Raw genomic sequence first — 20,281 nt, 5'->3', positions numbered from 1 at the left:
GTCGTTCCTAAAATGAGCTTTGAGTATTAAGACTTTTTTAAAAATGGTTTACACTGTGATCTGGTCCAACAGGTTGCACGAGTGCCAGCGAGCTGGTGATGATGTCACCGGCTCATTCGCTCAGGAAACAAGTATTGCGAGGTTCTCGTTGTGTATCAAATGGCCTTAAAGGGGTTCTGTCATTAAAAAAATATATATATATAATTTTCTTACCTATTCCTCCCCTCTCAGTCTACTTGCCAGATCTTCACCTCACCAATCATTTCCTGGCTCCTGCAGCTGGCTGATTCCACTGCTTCCTCTGATGTTACGTACATTCACAGTCTCCTTACTGCCTGGCAATGTACACTACATCACAGTTCACAGCCCGGTGCTGAGCTATTGCAGATACTGCGCATGCCCATTGTCTGCAATAGATCAGCATTCCTTCCTAGCCAGTGCAGGCTACATCACAGGGACGTGAGCTTCACTGATCTGCAGGAAGGAGAATGTCAAGAATGCCGGCTTCATAACCAGCTGGCTGGCTTGCAATGACGTGACCCGGGTCACTGGAGACGCTCAGCGAGCAGAAGATGCCGTAAGGAGACTAACGGGAGAGGAAAAGGTGAGTATAGAAATTTTATTTTTTTTATGACAAAACCCCTTTAAGTCATCACGTTTTAACTATCCATTTATCCACAATCCTCACTTTTAGTCCTGTGGCTTATCTCAATGATGTATCACCCTATATACAATTTTTTGATTTAAAGGGACCTTCCGGTCCTGAACAAACCAAGATGGCCACACCACTTCTCAGACAACCTAATGCACACTGTGTATGGTATTGCAACGGTAGTCTAAGACACTATACAACACTCTGATTGGCCAGCACTGTTTAGCCAGCGTTTCATATGTAGTGTCTTAAAGGGGTTTTCCAGGGAAATATTATTGATGACCTATCATCAGGATAGGTAATCAATAGTTGATCGGCTGGGGTCCCTTGCAGACAGATGTAGATGTGTGTGGTAAAGAAAAAAGCTACATCTCTGAGAAAGGCCGCCTGCACACGGGCGGAAATCCCGCGGCGGTATTTCCCGCGGGATTTCCGCCACTGAAAGTTTGCATAGGAGTGCATTACAATACGCACTCCTATGCAGACGGCCGCGGTTTGGCCGCGCGAAATGTCGCGCGGCAAACAAAAAGCGGCATGTCCTATTTTTGTGCGGGGCACGCACTCACCCGGCCGCCGGCGGCTCCGGGCTGCGCCGCAGCCGGCACATGAAAGAGCCGGGGCAGCCAGACACGGGTGAGTACGCGCTCATCCCTGCAGGCTCTCGGGTCGGGTCCCGCGGCGAGAATTCTCGCTGCCGGATCCGACCCGCTCGTCTGCAGGCGACCAAAGAAAGAGATGATGCCATCCCCCGACCCACTCACCACATAAGTGTCTCAACACACTTTTTGGGTGCTCTCCTTAAGGAGACACGACACCCCTCTTGACCCACGTAACAGGCCTCTCACCAGCCAAGCCAGAAACCTACTGCACACTGATGAGGTGCAAACACCCCGAAACAGCTGTCTGTGTATGGTTTCTGGCTTGGTTTCCTATTCCCAATCATTGTTTTACAGACTTGATAAAAAGTTGTACATTGATTTAAAGGAATGCTGCCATCCAATAGGTGGCGCTGCAGAGGTATTGCTCCATCTTCCTTATTTGCATAAATCACCCCATTCAAAAGAATGGGGTTCATATTTGTGTGTGATTTGTGCGTCTCACGCGAAATTCTTGAGATTTTTGCGCGATGCATTTTTAACATTAGAAAGTCCTATTGACTTTCACTTTAAAAAAAACGCAGCAACGACGCAAGTGTGCAGGAGTCCGAAATGAGAGAGAAAACATGCAGATAAAGGAATAAAAGGCTGCAACTTTACCCCCATCATGCCTCATTTACATCCTGGGTGCACGGGATTTATTTGCAGTGGGACCCTCATGGTAGGCCATCAATAGTTAATGGCCAGGGTTGGATGCTGAAGTGTCATAGCTGCTGCAGCTCTCATTGATTTTAGTGAGTGAAGCCAGCTATGGGCGACAGCGGGCCAGATAATCAGCTGATCAGAGGGGACCACAAGCGGCGGGCCCCAAACGATGACCTACTGATGACCTATCTTGAGGATGGGTTATCATTATCTTGTTTGGAAAACCCCTTTAGGCCCCTTCACAGAGCGTAAGTGTATTGGCATACGCCTGCGCGCTATGTATTTGCGGAATGAACTCTGCTGTTTTGCGGTGTATTTTACCGTACTTTTCGTGTGCACAGCGCAGGTTAATTTGCGCACGTCAAGCAAAGATGCAGCGATTGAAATGTGTAATTATCTGCGTTCCAGATGTGTTCTTTCCGCAGCGTATCGCGCACCTCCTAGCTTATTACATGCACATTTCTGCACTCCCATTAACTTCTATGGGGACCTTTAGCGCAGGACAATAGAGCGCGCTGGGGGGGGGGGGGGGTTGCGTGACCCAAATGCGACACGAAATATGAACATGTGAACGACCTAATGGGTTCTATTCTCCGGGAATTGCGCGCACCAATACGCCTGCATGAGGGGGTTAAAATAATCATATCCTGGGATTTATCCAAATCAGTGTGAAACAACAAAACAATGTGATTGTGGAGGAGCGGCCCCAGTGCCAGGTATAGCTGGCAGCTGCAGAGGAGGCCATCATTGGTAAGGGCCAGGCCCTCCGGAGTATGAGCTGTAGGCACAACCCGTCACTGTTACTTCACACCCCACAGTATTTGGCCTCCGTCCACACAGGTGCGGACATGTTTGTGCAGCCTGAGGAAGGAATAGGCTGAGCCGCCAGACACGCCCTGTCCCCGAGCAGGAACTGGAGGGGGCGGGGCCTCCACACACCAACAGGAGGTGCCTGAGCGACAGGTACGGACTGAGCCTCACCGGGACCCGTACAGTGATGTCACCGGCGGTGTGTGCATGAGGCGGGAGCGGCCGGAGGAGACGGTAGGTGAGAGCAGGAGCTGGGGTGCACCGCTATGGCTGGCCGTCCTGCAGTCTAGGACAATGGCTCCTCCAGCTACATGTTCTCATGTCTATTGAGCAATGAGTGCACATTACAACATCAGCTCAGTTACTGGAAACCGGTCATCTGCGCTGGTGGGTGTCAGCTACTGCTGCCTGTTATCAGCCAGGAGCGGCTCCCTGCAGTACCATTGCTGGAGGTTTAGAGAAGTGTCTGAGCCTGGCATCACTACTTTGTGTTCTTTGCAGAAAGTTAGCAGCCATATTAGTTGGTATTACAATGCCATCTCCTGGGCTCAGTGGCCGCTGCTCCCTGACAGTCTGTGCTGTAGGGGTAGTTCTGGGTGTATGTTGGGGTGCCCGCTGTTATGGCGCAGGGTTTGATCTGCTGTCTCCCATCTCTTACTAGTTTTCAGGAACAAAGTGAAAATCCTGATGTTGGAGAGCTGTTGTACTGCCCCCTGCTGGTACATTCCAGAATCGGATGAGATCTGTTTAAAGGGACAATCTGGCCGCCTAAACGTTTTGTAAAATGACTTCTTATACTAGATAAAACCCTCTGACAGCTGATGGGTAGTTTTATGTTTTGCCCCTCACTCAGCGCAGTGCCTCCACCATGGCTGTGGCGCCCGTAAGGTTACTTTTTACATGTATCAAAAAATTGCTTACCCGAGCCAACAGTGACGCAGTTTGCTTGGGTGGTTAGTTAAAGCTATTTTTTTTTCTTAGAAACGATAATCACTCGGTGTAAAAGCACCTAAAGACGAACCTCCGACGCCTCCGTTTTTTCACTCCGACTCCTTCATATATGACTTATGTTTAAGTGATGTAACTGCATTACCATGGTAACACCAGGCTGTTCACCCCCATGATGATACCAGAAGGCTTCGTTCACACTGGCGTTTTTTCAACTGATCCAATTTTACTAAAAATGGAAACTGGAAACCAGAAGTGAAAAGGCAAGCTTTCCACTGCCATCGGTTTTCCAGCAGGGTGGTGGCTCTTCAGTGAATGTGGTACTGTTGCCTTGTAATGCTGGGGCTGTAGGTTCAAATCTCATCAAGGGCAACAGCAACTTTTAAGAACTCCACACATCCATCACCCTTGGTCAGATTTGAACCTACAACCGGCACTGCAAGGCGGCAGTGCTAACAACTGAGCCCCCACACCTCTTCTTTCATTGCCACAAAAATAGAAGCACAAGAATCAACACAGAGAACATAAAAAACCAACACAGACATCGCCCACGGTCAGAACAGACGAAATGGGAGATGAAAAGCGGATTGTCTTCAGGTTTCATCCACCTTCTATTGAGTATAATGCATTTAAAAAAATCCATCAGTATTCCGTTTCCAAAAGTGGAAAGAAAAGAGTAGCAGTCTGCGCTCAAGTCTACAAAAAAAACTCCAAAACTGAAAGTATACATGTAGATGCATTTGTATGTAACATGGGAGTCCTTTTAATGACGCCGCATTTCATTATGACCCATTGACTGACTGTTAATCATCAATTAGTAATCCTAGGGAGAATGAATCAAAAATGTTGCATTGCGAAGCGCTAAAATGGAAGAGGAAACTGTTCTGGTGGGAAAATCTCACTCATCACTGTTTCAACTTTTTACGCTTCATTAAACAGCAAAACACAGATTGGATTAAAAAAATTCAAATTTGACGTGGATGGATTTGCGGGTAACGTGTGTGTGTGTGTATATATATATAATATTGCAAAAATGCTATATACATTTGGTACTGGCTTAAGGCCCATTTAGACTGGACGATTATCGCTAAAACTTCGCTCATCGGTGATCATCTTAGCAATAATCAGTGCTTGTAAATGGGTGCGGGGCACCCGCATTTTGGGCTCTTCAGAGGGGGAGGGAGTGCTGATAGCATTGTTTCCCCATGGAGAACAAAGGATCTGAGCGCAGATAATCTGCTGTAATTGGGCCTTTAGTCACACTGGCCTGCTGGATTAATTTAACATATTCTTGCTGCACAGTGATCGCTGTTAAGGATAAAATAAAAAAATACCAGAATTGCAGATTTTTTTTTTTTTTTTGAGGCAAGATTGTGTACAAGAACAAGTGTATAAATGTATCGCCGGGATTCTGCTGACCTAGAGAATATTATCACATGATTTATTTTGTATGCTGGATCGCCGTAAAGATAAATTCGAAAAAACAATTGATGGGAAAAAAATTAAGTTATACAGCATATTATATTGATCTGGATTATGGTTTTCTCCAGCAGGTTTTCGGGGTATTTTGTAGCTTCCAAATTGTATAGTGTGCACACGTCATCGAGCAGATCAGACACAAGCTATCAGTCTCATATCCAAAATGGCTCTGGAGAGGAACACCCAGACAGCCCCTTTTATTGTAAAGCATAACACCTGCCCTTTTATGGGCGTGCAACAGATTACATCAGTAACATATAGGATTCTTTTTTGTCGGATCATATAGAATCCCCCCTCCTTCCTGCCCACCTTCTTTCAAGTCCAATGTATAAGCAAGTCTTTGTCTTACAAACATGTGCTCAAAACTGAAACTGAAAGTAGATATCTTTGTTCAAGAAGATTCTGTGTGGGGGATGGGGAGGACTGGGAAAACACTCAAGATGAACTCAAGCAATAACATATAACACTGTGATTTAACTCTTTCCTTATGCAGCAGAGTTTCACATTAGGCTGAAGTCACAAAACACATAATACGTCCAGTTTAGTACAAATCGATAGACATTTTACACTGACTAATCATCATGTCTATCACAATATATGTCCCTTCAAAATGGTGTGATTAAAAAAATAAATTGCTCATGTGGCAATGTCAAAGGAAAAATTCTGAGGTTATGGCTCTAGGAAAGCTATGATGAAGAAAACTAAAACATGAGATGACCATTAAGGCGCAAACAGAATTCATTCCAAAGGGGATATACTTCGTGCTATGAACACTTGTTTTCATTCAAATTGCCCATCTTCATAAACGTTAGAGTCTCAAACCATGCTTTTTGGAAAAACGTTGCTGTTTTGATTTCTCCCCCCCCCCCCCCCCCCCCCCCCTTTGGGTTCATGGTGTTTTATTCAAAACCTAGCATGCTCTTCATAGGGGGAGATGCATGTGTAAATTAAAGGGTTTTGTCCCGCGAAAGAAAGTGGGGTTTAGTACTTCTGTATGGCCATATTAATGCACTTTGTAATGTACATCGTGCATTAATTATGAGCCATACAGAAGTTATTCACTTACCTGTTCCGTTGCTAGCGTCCCCGTCTCCATGGTGCCATCTAATTTCAGCGTCTCATCGCCCGATGAGACGCACTTGCGCAGTCCGGTCTTCTCCCTGGTGAATGGGGCCGCTCGTGCCGGAGAGCTGGTCCTCGTAGCTTCGCCCCGTCACGTGTGCCGATTCCAGCCAACCAGGAGGCTGGAATCGGCAATGGACCGCACAGAGCCCACGGTGCACCATGGGAGAAGACCCCCGCGGTGCATCGTGGGTGAAGATCCTGGCGGCCATCTTGCTAAGGTAAGGAAGAAGTCGCCGCAGCGCGGGGATTCGGGTAAGTACTAAACCTTTTTTTTTTTTTTAACCCATCCCTTGGGTTTGTCTCGCGCCGAACGGGGGGCCTATTGAATTAAAAAAAAAACCGTTTTGGCGCGGGACAACCCCTTTAAGAAAATGCCCTTGTTGAAGACTCCTGAAATTCATGGCATTTTGTACAGGTGTGAACAAAATCTTAGTGTAATTTGTGCGGAGACAAGTAGCATAGCTGGGCTGTGAGCCAAAGGTAACTGAGAAAACTGCCGCAAGGGGCAATTATAAGCTGGCATGCAGGATGTTTGTGGAGTGTTGAGACAAATGTCAAGGGATGTAACCGTGTTACATAATGTTATGTAGATACCGAAAACTAAGCTGTCGTTCATACTTGTATATTTAGGGCTCCTCCTCCACGAATGGATTTGCATTGCAAGCAAATCCAGGCAGTAGTATGCAATGTAAAAACGTGATTTCCTGCCCACGCGCGGAAATCGATTGCGATTTACCGCTCACGGAGAAGAAATCGTAGCATGCTGCGATTTCGTGCAGGCTACACACGGCCGGCTTCCATTGAAGTCAATGGAAGCTGTCCATCCCACGGCCATTCTTCAATTATCATTGCAGAATCGCCCCGGGAGCTACGTCATCTCTCTAGCGACGGCGCAGCGTCTTCTGTACTGCATGTTGGAGAGCAGGCCGGCACATCCACAGTACAGAGAAGAATCCGCCGGACAGGTACGTGAGGGTCACCAGCTGGGCACTGGAACGAATTCTGCATTTGGGGTCTGTCCCACCCATGTGCTGGAGGCCTTAATGTTCTGGTAATTGGATGGTTCTGAATATGGTTAGAACGTTTGCATTAACTAATATTATATAATTTTTTTCTACAAAAGTCAATAGTTAGAAAAAATTACATTTTTGTTACATCTGAAATTTTGGCACAAAGTGTAGCTCTAAAAATCAATAGAAGTGAGACATGCAGTATCCTTAGTCTGTATTTCTTACACATGTGAAAACACTTAGGCTGACCTTGCATGGGCGAGTGCGATATGGGGCTGTAAATCCCACCCCCATATTACACCCATTTCGCCATTTTCATGGCAAACCAGCCTCACATCACTTCGAGGATCGCAGAGTTTCTCCCATTGCTTTCAAACAACGGGTGGTGCGATGCAAGAGCGCACTCAAGATAGAACATGCCGCGATCTGTTTCCCACATCGATGTGCGACGCGGGAAAACATCACCCATTCAAAAGAATGAGGTTCATATTTGGGTGTCTCGCAACGCACAAATCTTGCGTGTTTTTAAAATGTAACTGTAAATGCAACTGTACTTTTGACTTGTCATAGATACATGTCGAATGTTTTGATGGGCGGGAATCCAGGCACTGAGACCCCCACTGATTGCTAGAAGGCAGAAGCCCTGAGCACTCAATTATCGCTTCTGCTGCTTTGTTCCAGTGACTGGTGGGGCCTCGCCACCCAGACCCCCACTGATCAGAACTTTTGACATGTCTTTATGATGTATAATTTACTCATTACGGTACTAGTGTATCTGGTCTCCACCAGTCTTGTCTCCACCTGCCTTCTCTCCTCCCTGCTCTGGTGTAGTCAGTCAGCCGCTGTCAGTCTCCTCGCCGGCCGGCCTCGCATAATCGCTGCAATATGTGATGGCAGCGAGGAGACTGACAGCGCAGGAGCCGAGAAGGGGGAATTGGGAGAGCGGCGGAGGGGTGAGTGACACGAGGCAGGAAGTGAGATGATGGGCACCCATTCTCCTGCCCAGCAAATCAAGTTGTGGGCGTTGGTTGAATCCCATTAAAAAGAACTTGTCACCTTTAAAAATCCCCTTTAATTACTGTAATCGGTGTATCTTGTTTCCACCGGAACATGAGGTGGAGACATGGGTTGGGCTGACCCAGTGACAGGGAAGGGACAGGTGATGTCCCCAGCCCTGAATTGCTTCATTCAGGTCTGTTTGCAGGGCCGCCACTGTAGCCTAATCTGCCCTCCCAGCTGATGATGAAGTCCCCACTCCCCCACCCCTGTGCTAATAGAACTTCCTGTCCCAGATGCTGTCACTCACCACCCTGCTGCAGCCCTGTCTGCTGTTATGCGACTCCTGCGCTGACAGTCTCGCCCACAATGTGCTGCGGTCCTCTGTCACTCCCGTCGCGGCTCCTTCGCTGACAGTCTCTCCTGCGATGTGCTCTGTTCCTCCGCTGCCGTCACTCACCACCCCCGACGCTCTCCTGCGCCGACAGTCTATGGAAACTGCCAGTGAGAGCAGGGTCGGGACAGTGACAACGGCAGGGTCCGGACGGCACAGGAGAGCCGAGACCCGGAGATGATAGAGGGGACAGACAATCAAAAGCTGGGGGTGTCACCTGCATGTCAACCCAGCTCCATTATGTCTCCATCCCTAGCTTCTGGTGGAGACATAATGCACCAATACCCCTCACTGGACCCTCCGACACAGCACCACTCTTGTAAACAGGATGTGTCAGGTATTACAAGTGAATGTGCAAGAAACAGTTGGAGAAGGGGATATCGGTGGAAGGTATGTTCCTCCTCTGTGACTGCTTTCCTATAGTCTTACATGAGCATTTTTAACAACTGAATTTTAAGATGCATTTAGACCTAGCGATTCATTAGGTTTAACATTTTTTTTTAACGATAATCGTTTTGTTTAAACGTGAGCCAACGACTGAACGACGAATGAGAATTCTTCCACTTTTCTTTCGTATTTCAGTTTCAGCTGGAATAAAAATCATCGCCGGCTCTTTCACTTCTCGTTGCGTTTAAACGCTTCCCGCGCAGCGTGTAACATAGGACCGTGAAACTCTGAACGAGAAGTGAGCGATTCTCAACAGTGATCTGCCTAGCCAAACAGGCTGCACGAGCGCAAATGAGCTGGTGAGGATGATATCACTGGCTTCTTCGTGCGGGCCAGTGAGAATCGTGCATTTCCCGTATGTAAAAGGGCCATTAGATGTGCTCTAAAAACTACCTACTCAGCAATGAGGCAATTCTCAATTTGCATTGATAACCTTTTTGTTTTATGACTTGGTTCATTGAAGTAGATATTCTTGGTGTTTGTCATTAGATGGTTAACAGATTGTCCAGCCTTACACAAATAAAGCTTAATCCTTATGTAAAGAAAATCGAGACCGCTTTCTAAAGTGTTTCATACCTGGTGCAGAAAAACCGCTTCAGGAAAAAAGGAGCAGCGTTGTCTGCAGATCCCAGCATTCGTTTTTTAAAGTTGTATTTGGAATTGAAAGAAAACTGGCTGTATACACAGAAGCATTTGTTTTAGATATAAAGGGGTTGTCTGATGAAGGCCCCCATTTCTGCCCACAGCAGGTTTGTTAAATACCCCTGGACTGATGCACACATTGTTTGACTCAGTGGCATGTCACTGCTGTGTCCTGGTCCGGTGACCTCCAGTATACAGATAACATGGGTCAGGAGCAGATAGCCATGACTAAGGACACAAACTGCGCTTCATGTGTATCACCTAATCTGTTTCAATAATGCTATAGATTTCAGTTAGCATCTTCTGTGAGCGGGGTCACAAAGTTCATTCTTGTATGTAGCTCCACAGTCTCACATCCAGAAGTACTAAACCAAGGCTGAGCTGGCTTCCTTTGCATTGGCGAGCAGTAGATGGACATAGCCTTGTGTCTGGGGTGTCATTGATGGCAGGAATGACCTGCTGGAGTCATGTGAGAAGACAAACTCATCACTGCTGCAGCCATGTAAGTGCAGACGGTCAGGGAGGACGGAGCTGTAACGCTGGAGTAATTGGCAATTAAGCGGTAAATACGGTTTTTTTTGTTTTTCTTTTTTATCTCTTAGAGCATTCCCTCCAAATACACCAACTTTTAGCTAAAATGAGAAACTCCTTTAAGAGCCGTACAGACATAAGGCATCTCACAGCTGATAATTTGATTCGCTGTCTTTGTGGGAAAATCTCTGTCATGTCGTTTTACACAGGACTGCATGATTCTTGTTTGCCTGAGTGAACGCGCCGGTGACGTAATCATCATCTTCATCGCGTTCGGACAACGTGTTTAGACTACATGATTCTTGTTGAGTATCATGCAGCAATCGTTCAGTGATTCACACCATCTAGGTGCTCTCTGTAGGGAAAAGATAGCGTTTCTGACACCCCTATGTGAAACGCTGAACAATCGGTGTTTAAAGGGGACAAGAAGTGCCCGAGTCGGTGCTGATTTTTATGCCCGCTGGAACTGAGTGACATATGAGAAGCGCACCATTGTCGTTCATCGTTTAGTCATTCTGTAATGCTGACCGTTTGCACAGTTGTGAATGCACACGTCAGTAACTGGCAGTGGGGCATTGTGGGAGATGTCGTTTTTGCACTTTCTGATGGCCGTTTTAAATAACAATGTGGATGTCTGAAGCAGGCTGGAAAGCAGCGTTGGCGCAGGTCGGTAAAAAAAGGTACTGGAGTTCACGATTTTGCTGTGAGAAAATCGCGGTAAAATCACATCTTTGTTAATATATATATATATATATATATATATATATATATATATATTATTTATTTTAGTTAGCTAGTTATTCCGCCCGCTTTAAAAACACGCGAGAAAATTACGTTGGTTTTTTTTTACGCAAAAGTCAATAGGACTTTATAATGTTAAAATTACAACGCAAGTTTGTTGTGATAAAAAGCAGGCTCCATAGGGAAACCTGGGAAATAAAAAAAATGCACATCGCAGAGAGAGAGCGTGCCGTAATTTTATTGTTCTCTCAACATCGCATTAGTGAAAACAAAGCAGATGGGGGAAAAAGAATATTGTAAATAATTGGTTTCAAAATCTGCTTTTTTTACAGACTGGCGCATCAGGCGAGAATCTAGCTATTTTTCTCGCCTGCGTGAAACCGTCTTTAGATTTCTGTTAGATTGATATTTTGAATAATAGCAATAAGTGGAAATGCTGGGGAAACTTTAAAAATTTTGCCCAGTCTTTGGAATACACCTTTTAGCTATAAAGATGTTTTACACAATGCTGGACAATTCATGTAATGAAATTATAGACCAGTTTTAAGGGAAATTGCAAAACAAACCACCTAACTTGCAGTTCTCCCTCCCACACACACACACCTTTTTTTTTTTTTTTTTTTTTTTTTTTTTTTTTTATAATTAGGTGAGTTCCAGTAAAATATTCCTAGAACTGTTGTTTATATTGGTTTTAGGTTTAGTTCACACAGCGGAATAGTTGTGGAATTTCAGCTGTGAAGTGCGATCTGAAATTATCCAGCAGTGTACCACACAATGTAAGGGAATCGGATTTTAAAAAGTTAGTCATTGGAGGTCTCGGACGTTGGCCATGAGGCTGATGTGGTTGGAGGTCTCAATAATGGACATGGAGGAACCGAGTGTGCCTTTTTTTCCACGTGGGCTTCATGTACCGCTCCTCTCCTGGGTTAAACCCCTGGCTCCTACATGAGCGACATTCTGTAGTCTGAAGGAACCCATTGGAAACATGGGCTTCACATACTTGCATTTTTTTAGCGATGTTGCACACTACAAAATTGTGCGATTTGTGTATCCCGTGTGAAACAGGCCTAAAGCCTAGGACCAAGCGCCGTATGTTCTGACTTGCTGTAGCTGCTTTATAATTTGGTTCATATGATTGCTCTTTCTTACTCAGTAACTATAGTTGGTGCTGTGGGTGTGTAAGGTTGTTCATGGTATATAGAGGCAAAGTTTAGTGCACGAGTCAACGCATTTATAATGATGTACAACAGAAATTATAAAAAAAAATGTTTCTATGTCTACGACTTTATTTTCTTTTTTTTCTTTCCCAAAGGTAATTAAGTTCACTTAAATGAATTGCAAATCTTCTTGCAATCTTTAGCAGGCAGTTTGGGGTGTGATACTTAAAGGGTTATTCCAATAGGATGAAGTTATTCTCTCTCCATAGGATAGGGGATAACTAGATGATCGGTGGGGGGCTGACTGCTGGGACCGCCACTGCCCCATTTGTTTCAGTGGAAACGCCAAAAATGGCGGAGTTGAAGTGCTCAGCTATCTCTAGCTTTCAGAGGTCGGGGCTGAGGAGGAGGCAGAGGGTCTGTGTAGGTAAATGCTGAACACCAGTCCTGCATACAAGCGCTATCTTCAGATTTATCTCCCTGCATGTGTACAAGGAGAACTTGTGACATTTAGACAACTAAGCTGACTTTTAATTTTATTTACAGGAAAAACAGTTGGCGATAACCGTGGAGCACCCAGGATGCACAAATGGAGGAAAGTGTATCACCGTGAGTAGCTTTTATCTGCACATCAATCATTGAAATTAACCCCCCACCCCACCCCCTTCTTCCCCAAAAGTATTGTTATGTTGTCCCCTGGATTTTTCTCACGATAGGCAATAGACGTTTCTAGTGTTCCGAGCGCATGCTTTGCAATGCGATAAAAACCTATATGGTATCACAGCATCTGTTATGACCCTATGCTTTGAACACACCTTTTGACCTACACACAGACCTGAGCACTGTTCAAAACTGAACAAAAACGGCAATTTGGGTCTTTTTGTTTTTCTGTTTCACGAAGGTTATCAAAAATGTTGTATGTACTCCAAAATGGTAGCAAAAAAAACTACAGCGTCTCCTGCAAAAAAGAAGCAATCGCATAGCTCCATCGATGAAGAAAAATGTAAACGCACTGATGCCAAAATATTATTTTTTAAGCAAAATACAAGGGGTTTTAGTTGTGCAAAAGTGGACATATCTAAAAAATGTGTCATTCATTTTGGTATTGTCGTCATGCAAATCAGCAAAAACATTTAGCATGTGATTTTATATCACAAGATGGTAAATCCTGTGAAACAATTGCATAATTGTAGTGGGTTCTTTTTTTTCCACCCTGCTACCTTCCCCAATAAAAAAAGAAAAAGAAAATTAAAACATCTCGCACATAACGAACAAGCCCTTTGTAGGTCTGAGGTCAGAAAAAATGTTATGACTTTTGAAAACTGAAGATATAAAAAAAAAATTGAAATTTCTTCATCCAAAGTGAATTTTTCGCCTAGCCTTGCTGTATCTTAAGACTTTTTAAAATTCCTTTTTATTATTTTACCCCCTCCAATGTTTTAAAATGCTTCTCCTTTTCAGTGGATGGGCCCCTACCATCATCCTATGTCTTGTCACTTTTGCTCCTAGCCCCCTCGCTGCATGCAGACAAACTGCAGCTGCATCCCTCCCTCTCAGTATGGTAGGAGTGAATAGGTTTCTGTACGGTAGCAGAGTGCCTACTGTATGCTAGGTGAGGTATTTCATATGTACTGATTGATCCTTCACTGTTTGAGAAAGAAAGGAAATCCTGCAAAATGACAAAAGGATTTCATCAGAAATGTTCTGATGGCGAGGGTGGTGCAGCTGTGATCTCTTTGTTCTCTTGTCTGTCTGCACTGCTAAGTTATACAATCTAACCACACTGCCAATAAATGAAGTCCTCATGTTCACCAGCGTCCAGGTACTGTGTGTTAATTTTGCATTAGTATGGATAAATGAAAATTAGAAGAAGGTTGACTTAAACTTTTCAGTCGATCTACATTTTCCTGTTTATTGCATAGAAATATTTTTTTTTTACTGTCTTTCAAGAAACTCTTATGTGCATAAATCCTGCCAAAAAATTGCATGCTTGCAGATCTTAGACGGAACGGCAGAACAATGGCTGGCAGTCTCTTAGGGAGTCTTTAATCCTTGCATGTTTTTCTTTTATGTTACAGGAAGTCTGACTCAACTGGACTCTCTCCTGTGGAGCCCTGGACTTTACAACCTGAACAATGTGTGAGCTGCAAACTGCATTTGACAGGACCAGCTATGGTAAACCTGCTATTACCACTTACTCACATTTTTATAGTGTATGCGTTGTGTGACCATTTCAATTCCTTGTAGATGGGGATTTGCCCTTGATGACTTCACATCCACCCAAAACCTGAAAATCTAGGTGCAACTAGAGTTAAACACCATATTTAATCTCGCTCTTGCCTTGGTGACCTTAATTATATCTAAATGAGTGAAGCAGCATTGCAAAATTCTGCTAACAGGGGGTGTAAAGCTTTCATAAACTAGACTCCAAGTCCACAGTAGAGACCAGCAAAAGAAAGCTGAAGCACTCCAATATCTTCAGTGAGATGTCCATAGTTTTGCAGCAACATTTTAGCTCTTTGTTGGAGCCATTTTTTTTAAGCAATGAGGAGCTGATTTGTTGTTGTAGAACCATGAGTGAATGAACCTCGTACATCATATCAAAGATCGTGGAGTTCTGCTTCTTTCTTGGTCACATTCGTACTGGTCTAAGACCTGTGGTCCCGTATGTCCTTGGACTGATGGATTTGTTTAGCGTTTTTCGTTCTTGTGGCATAAAGAGAAATAGTTACCCAAAGTAACTATTCAAAATGTAGTATATTAATCATGCCAACATGATACAGAGTAGCAGTATTCAGCTCCAAGGGCTACAACATGGTGACTCCGTAAGATCTTGGTGTGCATAATACATTTTACTTGGATGTTGCACTCTCTTGACTTTGAAATGCTTTTTATAGATTGACCTGGGCTACCCTTTCCTGAGACGTCTGTGTTGGTCCCTCTGTAACTTTATACAGGAACACAGCAGACCCAAGTGAATTTCTTCCGCTGACTAAGACCTCTTTCAAAGGGCAGTATTCTGATCGGTATTTTGCATCAGTATTTGTAAGCAGTGGAGCAGAAATAGAATAAAGTATAATGGAATCACGCTGACAGCTATTTCATGCAAAAATGGGAAGGAGATGAAGCAATTTGAGTATACTGGAGATGTACAATAAATTGCCTTTATGCATTAAAGGAGTTTTCTGACATTCGTAGCATTGGTGGCAGTGCCGGAGACGGGTAAACCAAAACCACATGCAGTTTCCTCCCGCTACGCAAAGCTCCACCCTTATTTTTAAAAAAAGGGTATCCCTAAGGGACAATTGCTTAGGGTACAGAGGAATTGTTCAAACTGCTGGTTTTTTAGGCGAAACCGTTAAATGTTTAGGATGGGTTTCTACGAAGAAATTCTCCTAGGGAGGTCGTAGAGTCGACCAGGGAATTTGTGCAGTCCCAGAACAGAGCCTTTTGGTGCCTCGTGCAAAACTGAGTGAAGGAAAGATTCTTAGAATCATTGGAAGAGAATCAGATTCCCTGGTGTATTGGAAGTTTTATGAAACATCTTATTAAATGATCCTGACTTGTCAAAGATCCTTACCTCGTGTCCCTCTATAACCTATAAGAGAAGATGTAACCTCAGAGACCGTTTGGTTCATAGCCATCTCAGCCCTATGGACAATTCAGATATGTATTTAACTACTAATTTCTTGAAAGGAACCTTAAGGTGTCAGTTTGCAAAGCCTGTAGGTTTGTCACAAGGAGTGCCAACTTTAGTAATGCATCAACAAACATTTGCTAATGGAGAGCTCAAACTGGAGATCTGAGAATCTCCTATATTTGGTGAAATGCCCATGCCCTAAGAATTATGTTGGCAAAACCAACAGTTCCACAGGCGTAAAATTACACCACTGGCTTTCTATTCACAAGGTTTTCATGTTAACTATCGCAAGGTATTGAATTTTTAGTGAGTGGAGCTTTTGAGATTGAATGGATGCCAGGGTGAAATCAACAGTAAGCTACTCTGTAAAGAGATGGAGTGGATATTTAGGATGGATTGTTGTCACCCCAAAGGTATCGATGAAACAATGTCCTTCGCTCCGTTTATTTAGTGATCTGGTTCATGTACAACTCAACCCTTTGAGGACGCCACCCAGTTGAGACACCCAATGGACAGAAAAGCAGAGAGTCTTCTTAAAAACACATGGGAGGCAGCCTCCAATATATTGAGGCCAGGAGTAGCAGCCACTTGTGTCACCAAAACACTAAACGTGTGGCTAAACCAGTTGAAGGTGCACCTATTAAATAAGACCCCGGTCCTAAAGATGGCGACCACCTTTGTGGCCAATGCATCAGCAGAGTTGGTCAGGTTTTCCGCACGCACAGCTGCGCTCTCAAATTCGACTAGTAGAGTGTTATAGCTGAAGTCGTGGTCGGGGTACCTGGCATCCAAGAGCAAGTTATGTCCCCTGCTCTTCCATGGCCAATTCCTGTTCGAACCTGATTTAGACAAGCTACTGCAAAAGGCCATGGATAAAAATATGGGGTTTCCTGAAGAAAAATAACTGAGGAAGAAAAAAATTTTTTTGCACGCCAGTACAGCAGGCAGAGTCTTATAAAGGTAAAGGGGAGACGGACCGTTGGAGCTATCCCAAAGGAGGTAGGGGAGAAGGCTTTCTCTTTAACTCTCACTAGGGAAAGGCCTCTACGCCCAAGTCCTGACGCGAGCCTATGGGCCCATATCTGCAGGGGCACCTGGATTCCCAGGATCCTAAAACATAGCTACCGGATAGAATGTGTGTCTCGCCCGAGAGAAAATTTATTAACAGGCTCAGCCAGTCAATTGAAACCGCTTCAACGAACAGTAAGAGAACTACTGCAAATGGGGGCAGTAATACTGGTCTCTCAAGAACAAGGACCAGGGGGCCACTACTCCCATCTATTTTTAGTAAAGAAATCATGCGTAAAATAAAGAATGATAGTAAGCCTGAAACCTTTGAATATCCATATAAAGTACAGAAAATTTCAAGATGGAGTCAATAAATTCAGCTACAAAGCTAATAAAGAAGGGAGCGTTCATGGCATCGATAGACCTAAAAGACGCATATTTTCACGTGCTGATCTACAAGGCCTCCCAAAGGTAGCTAAGGCTCGCATTATGCATTAAGGGAAAGACAAGCCATTTCCAGTTTACCGGTCTCCCATTTGGGATATCTTCTGCTCCCCGCATGTTCAACAAAATTATGAACTAGTAGCCAGCTTGAGGGAAAAATCAATCTTGTTCATGCCATATCTAGATGATAATATTGGTAGTGGTGGAGCATCTAAAAGATCATTTGGCAACAGTAATCCACCTCCTCCAATATCTGGTGTGGATAATCAACTGGAGAAAATCAGATACGACTCCCAGTCAGAAGAAGTTTTTGTTTTTTGGGGGTTTTTTTTGTGTTTTTCTGCTTGACTCAAAAAAAATCAATGATTAACATAGGCCCAGGAATTGTCTAGTCTGAAAATTCCTGAAACACAAAACTTGCACCATCAGATGAGCAATGAGGTTGTTAGGGAAACTCATGTCATGCATCCCAGCGGTGGTGTGGGCCCAATCTCTGGCAAGAATTCTGCAGGCAGAAATCCTGGTGTCATGGGACAAGAAACAATCATCCCTGGACAGGCGGATGCATATAATCAATGAAGTAAGAGTCTCTCTGACCTGGTGACTCTCGAGTCAGAACCTTTCACGAGGTGTTTACTGGTCACAGGATCCAGTGATATGCATCACGACGGATGCCAGCACAAGGGAGTGAGATGCGTATGTAGGAGAGCTGTATCTTCAGGGAGCATGGTCCCAAGTGGTAAGACAGCAGTTCTCAAATGTCAGAACTTTTAGCGATCCTGAAGGCCATTCAGAAGATATAGGAAGTAGTCCGGGGCAGGCACCTGAAGATACTATCAGACAACATGACGGTAGTGGCCTACATCTGACATCAGGGAGGGGGACAAGTTGTGGGGCCCTACGGAGTGTAGCAGAAAAGATCTTCCTGTGGGCAGGGAGAAACGTTTTGTCAATCTCAGCAGTCCATCTAAAGGGAGTCCTAAACGGGGAGGCGGACTTCTTAAGTAGACAACAGGTTCATTTCGGGGAATGGTCCCTTTCACAGAAAGTCTTCAATGCACTAACAACCAGGTGGGGGATGTCACACATAGACCTCTTCGCAACAAGGAGGAATCGCAAAGTAAAAAGATTCTTCTCATTCAGTCCAGGAGATCACTTGGCAGCAATAGATGCCCTGACACAGGATTGGGTTCAAGGACTGACCTACACTTTCCCTCCAATTCCATTGATTCCAAGGGTTCTGCAGAAGTTTTGCTCCAAGAACTGCACCCTCATATTAATAGCTCCCTTCTGGCCAAAGAGGAGCTGGTTCGGGCTTCTAAAGAGTATAAGTTTGCAGACTCCAGTCCTACTGCCAGTACATCCAAACCTCCTAACTTGGGGTCCTCTAAAGCACCCCAACCTGAGAAGCCTTAAAGGGGTTGTCCCGCGCCGAAACGTTTTTTTTTTCAATAGCCCCCCCCCCCCCCCCCCCCCCCCGTTCGGCGCGAGACAAACCCGATGCAGGGGTTTAAAAAAAAAACAAACGGATAGCACTTACCCGAATCCCGCGCTCCGGTGACTTCTTACTTACCTTGCGAAGATGGCCGCCGGGATCTTCACCCACGGTAGACCGCAGGTCTTATCCCATGGTGCACCGTGGGCTCTGCGTTCCATTGCCGATTCCAGCCTCCTGATTGGCTGGAATCGGCACACGTGACGGGGCGGAGCTACGAGGAGCAGCTCTCCGGCACGAGCGGCCCCATTCAGAAGGGAGAAGACCGGACTGCGCAAGCGCGTCTAATCGGGAGATTAGACGCTGAAATTAGACGGCTCCATGGAAACGAGGACGCTAGCAACGGAGCAGGTAAGTGAATAACTTCTGTTTGGCTCATATTTAATGCACGATGTATATTACAAAGTGCATTAATATGGCCATACAGAAGTGCTGAACCCCACTTGCTTTCGCGGGACAACCCCTTTAATCTATCAGCTTGGATTATGAGAAATCCATGTTACTAAGGACAAGGTTTTTCCTCAAAGGTAGTTAACATGTTACTACTCAGTAGGAAGGAATCAAGAAACAAAATTACCAAAAGAGCTGGTACAAATTTGTAGCTTGGTGTAGGGAAAAGGAAACCAGTTTTTCCTCTCTAGACATTCCCAAGATTCTGGAGTTCCTCACGGGGGTCTAGACAAGAATCTCTCTCCAAACACCCTGAGGGTCCGGATAGCGGCACTCAGTGCCTTCTTTGACACTAGGCTTTCAGAAAACCCCTGGATAGCAAGATTTCTTAGGGCAGCAGACAGGCTAATGCCTAGAATCAGTAACATAGTTCGACAATTGAACCTAAATTGGGTTCTTATGGGTCTATCCAGGTCCCCGTTCGAACCCATAGATTCGGTCTCCATTAGAAATCTAACCCTAAAAAACATTTTCTTAGTGGCCATTATCTCAGCGAGGAGAATAAGCGAGCTGCAGGCCCTGTCCATCCGTTACCTATTTTACAGAGTGACAGATAATAAATTAATTTTCAAACTAGATCCGTCCTTCAAAAGGCTGTATCTTCTTTCCATAGATCTCAGGACAGTCATCCCCTCGTTTTGTAGTAACCCTAAAAATGAGAGAGAATTTAGGAGGGCAGTACTTCAATAGATCAACGCCACAAGCCAGTGGAAACAAGACGATAACCTTTTTGTCCAATTTTTTTTTTTTCTTTCCCCAAACAAAGGGAAGAAAGCAGCGAAAAACTCGGCAATAGCTAGGTGGATTAATCTAGCTATTGCCAAAGCCTACTCTGCGATTGGATAAGACAGCCCCGAAAAATCTTAGAGCTCACTCAATGAGGGCCGAGTCCACTTCCTGGGTGGAGAGGGAATCCGCATCAGTAGAACAGATTTGTAGAGCAGCAGTTTGGAAGAAAATACATCTACCAAACATTTATAGATTAGATGTCCAGGTGGACGAAGATCTGAC

At 44.7% G+C, this 20,281-nt stretch overlaps 1 protein-coding gene across 2 annotated transcripts in view; it reads left to right on the top strand.

The window, feature by feature from the left end:
* The first annotated feature begins 2,857 nt into the window (after nt 1-2,857).
* Nucleotides 2,858-20,281, top strand: part of LIMK2 (LIM domain kinase 2) — a 30,951-nt gene continuing 13,527 nt past the window's right edge. The window contains exons 1-3 of one of the 2 annotated variants that reach the window (XM_066603622.1): nt 2,858-3,001; nt 12,780-12,842; nt 14,312-14,408. In XM_066603622.1, the coding sequence (XP_066459719.1) occupies nt 12,823-12,842; nt 14,312-14,408 (117 nt within the window). In that variant the 5' untranslated portion in view covers nt 2,858-3,001; nt 12,780-12,822. The remainder of the gene's footprint in view (nt 3,002-12,779; nt 12,843-14,311; nt 14,409-20,281) is intronic. The other variant, XM_066603621.1, reaches the window with a different exon arrangement.

The sequence above is a fragment of the Eleutherodactylus coqui genome, chromosome 5 (assembly GCF_035609145.1).
Source record: "Eleutherodactylus coqui strain aEleCoq1 chromosome 5, aEleCoq1.hap1, whole genome shotgun sequence".
In the NCBI taxonomy this organism is placed as follows: domain Eukaryota; kingdom Metazoa; phylum Chordata; class Amphibia; order Anura; family Eleutherodactylidae; genus Eleutherodactylus; species Eleutherodactylus coqui.
Note: the sequence above shows the minus strand (reverse complement) of the source record. Positions and strands in the feature narration are given on the sequence as shown.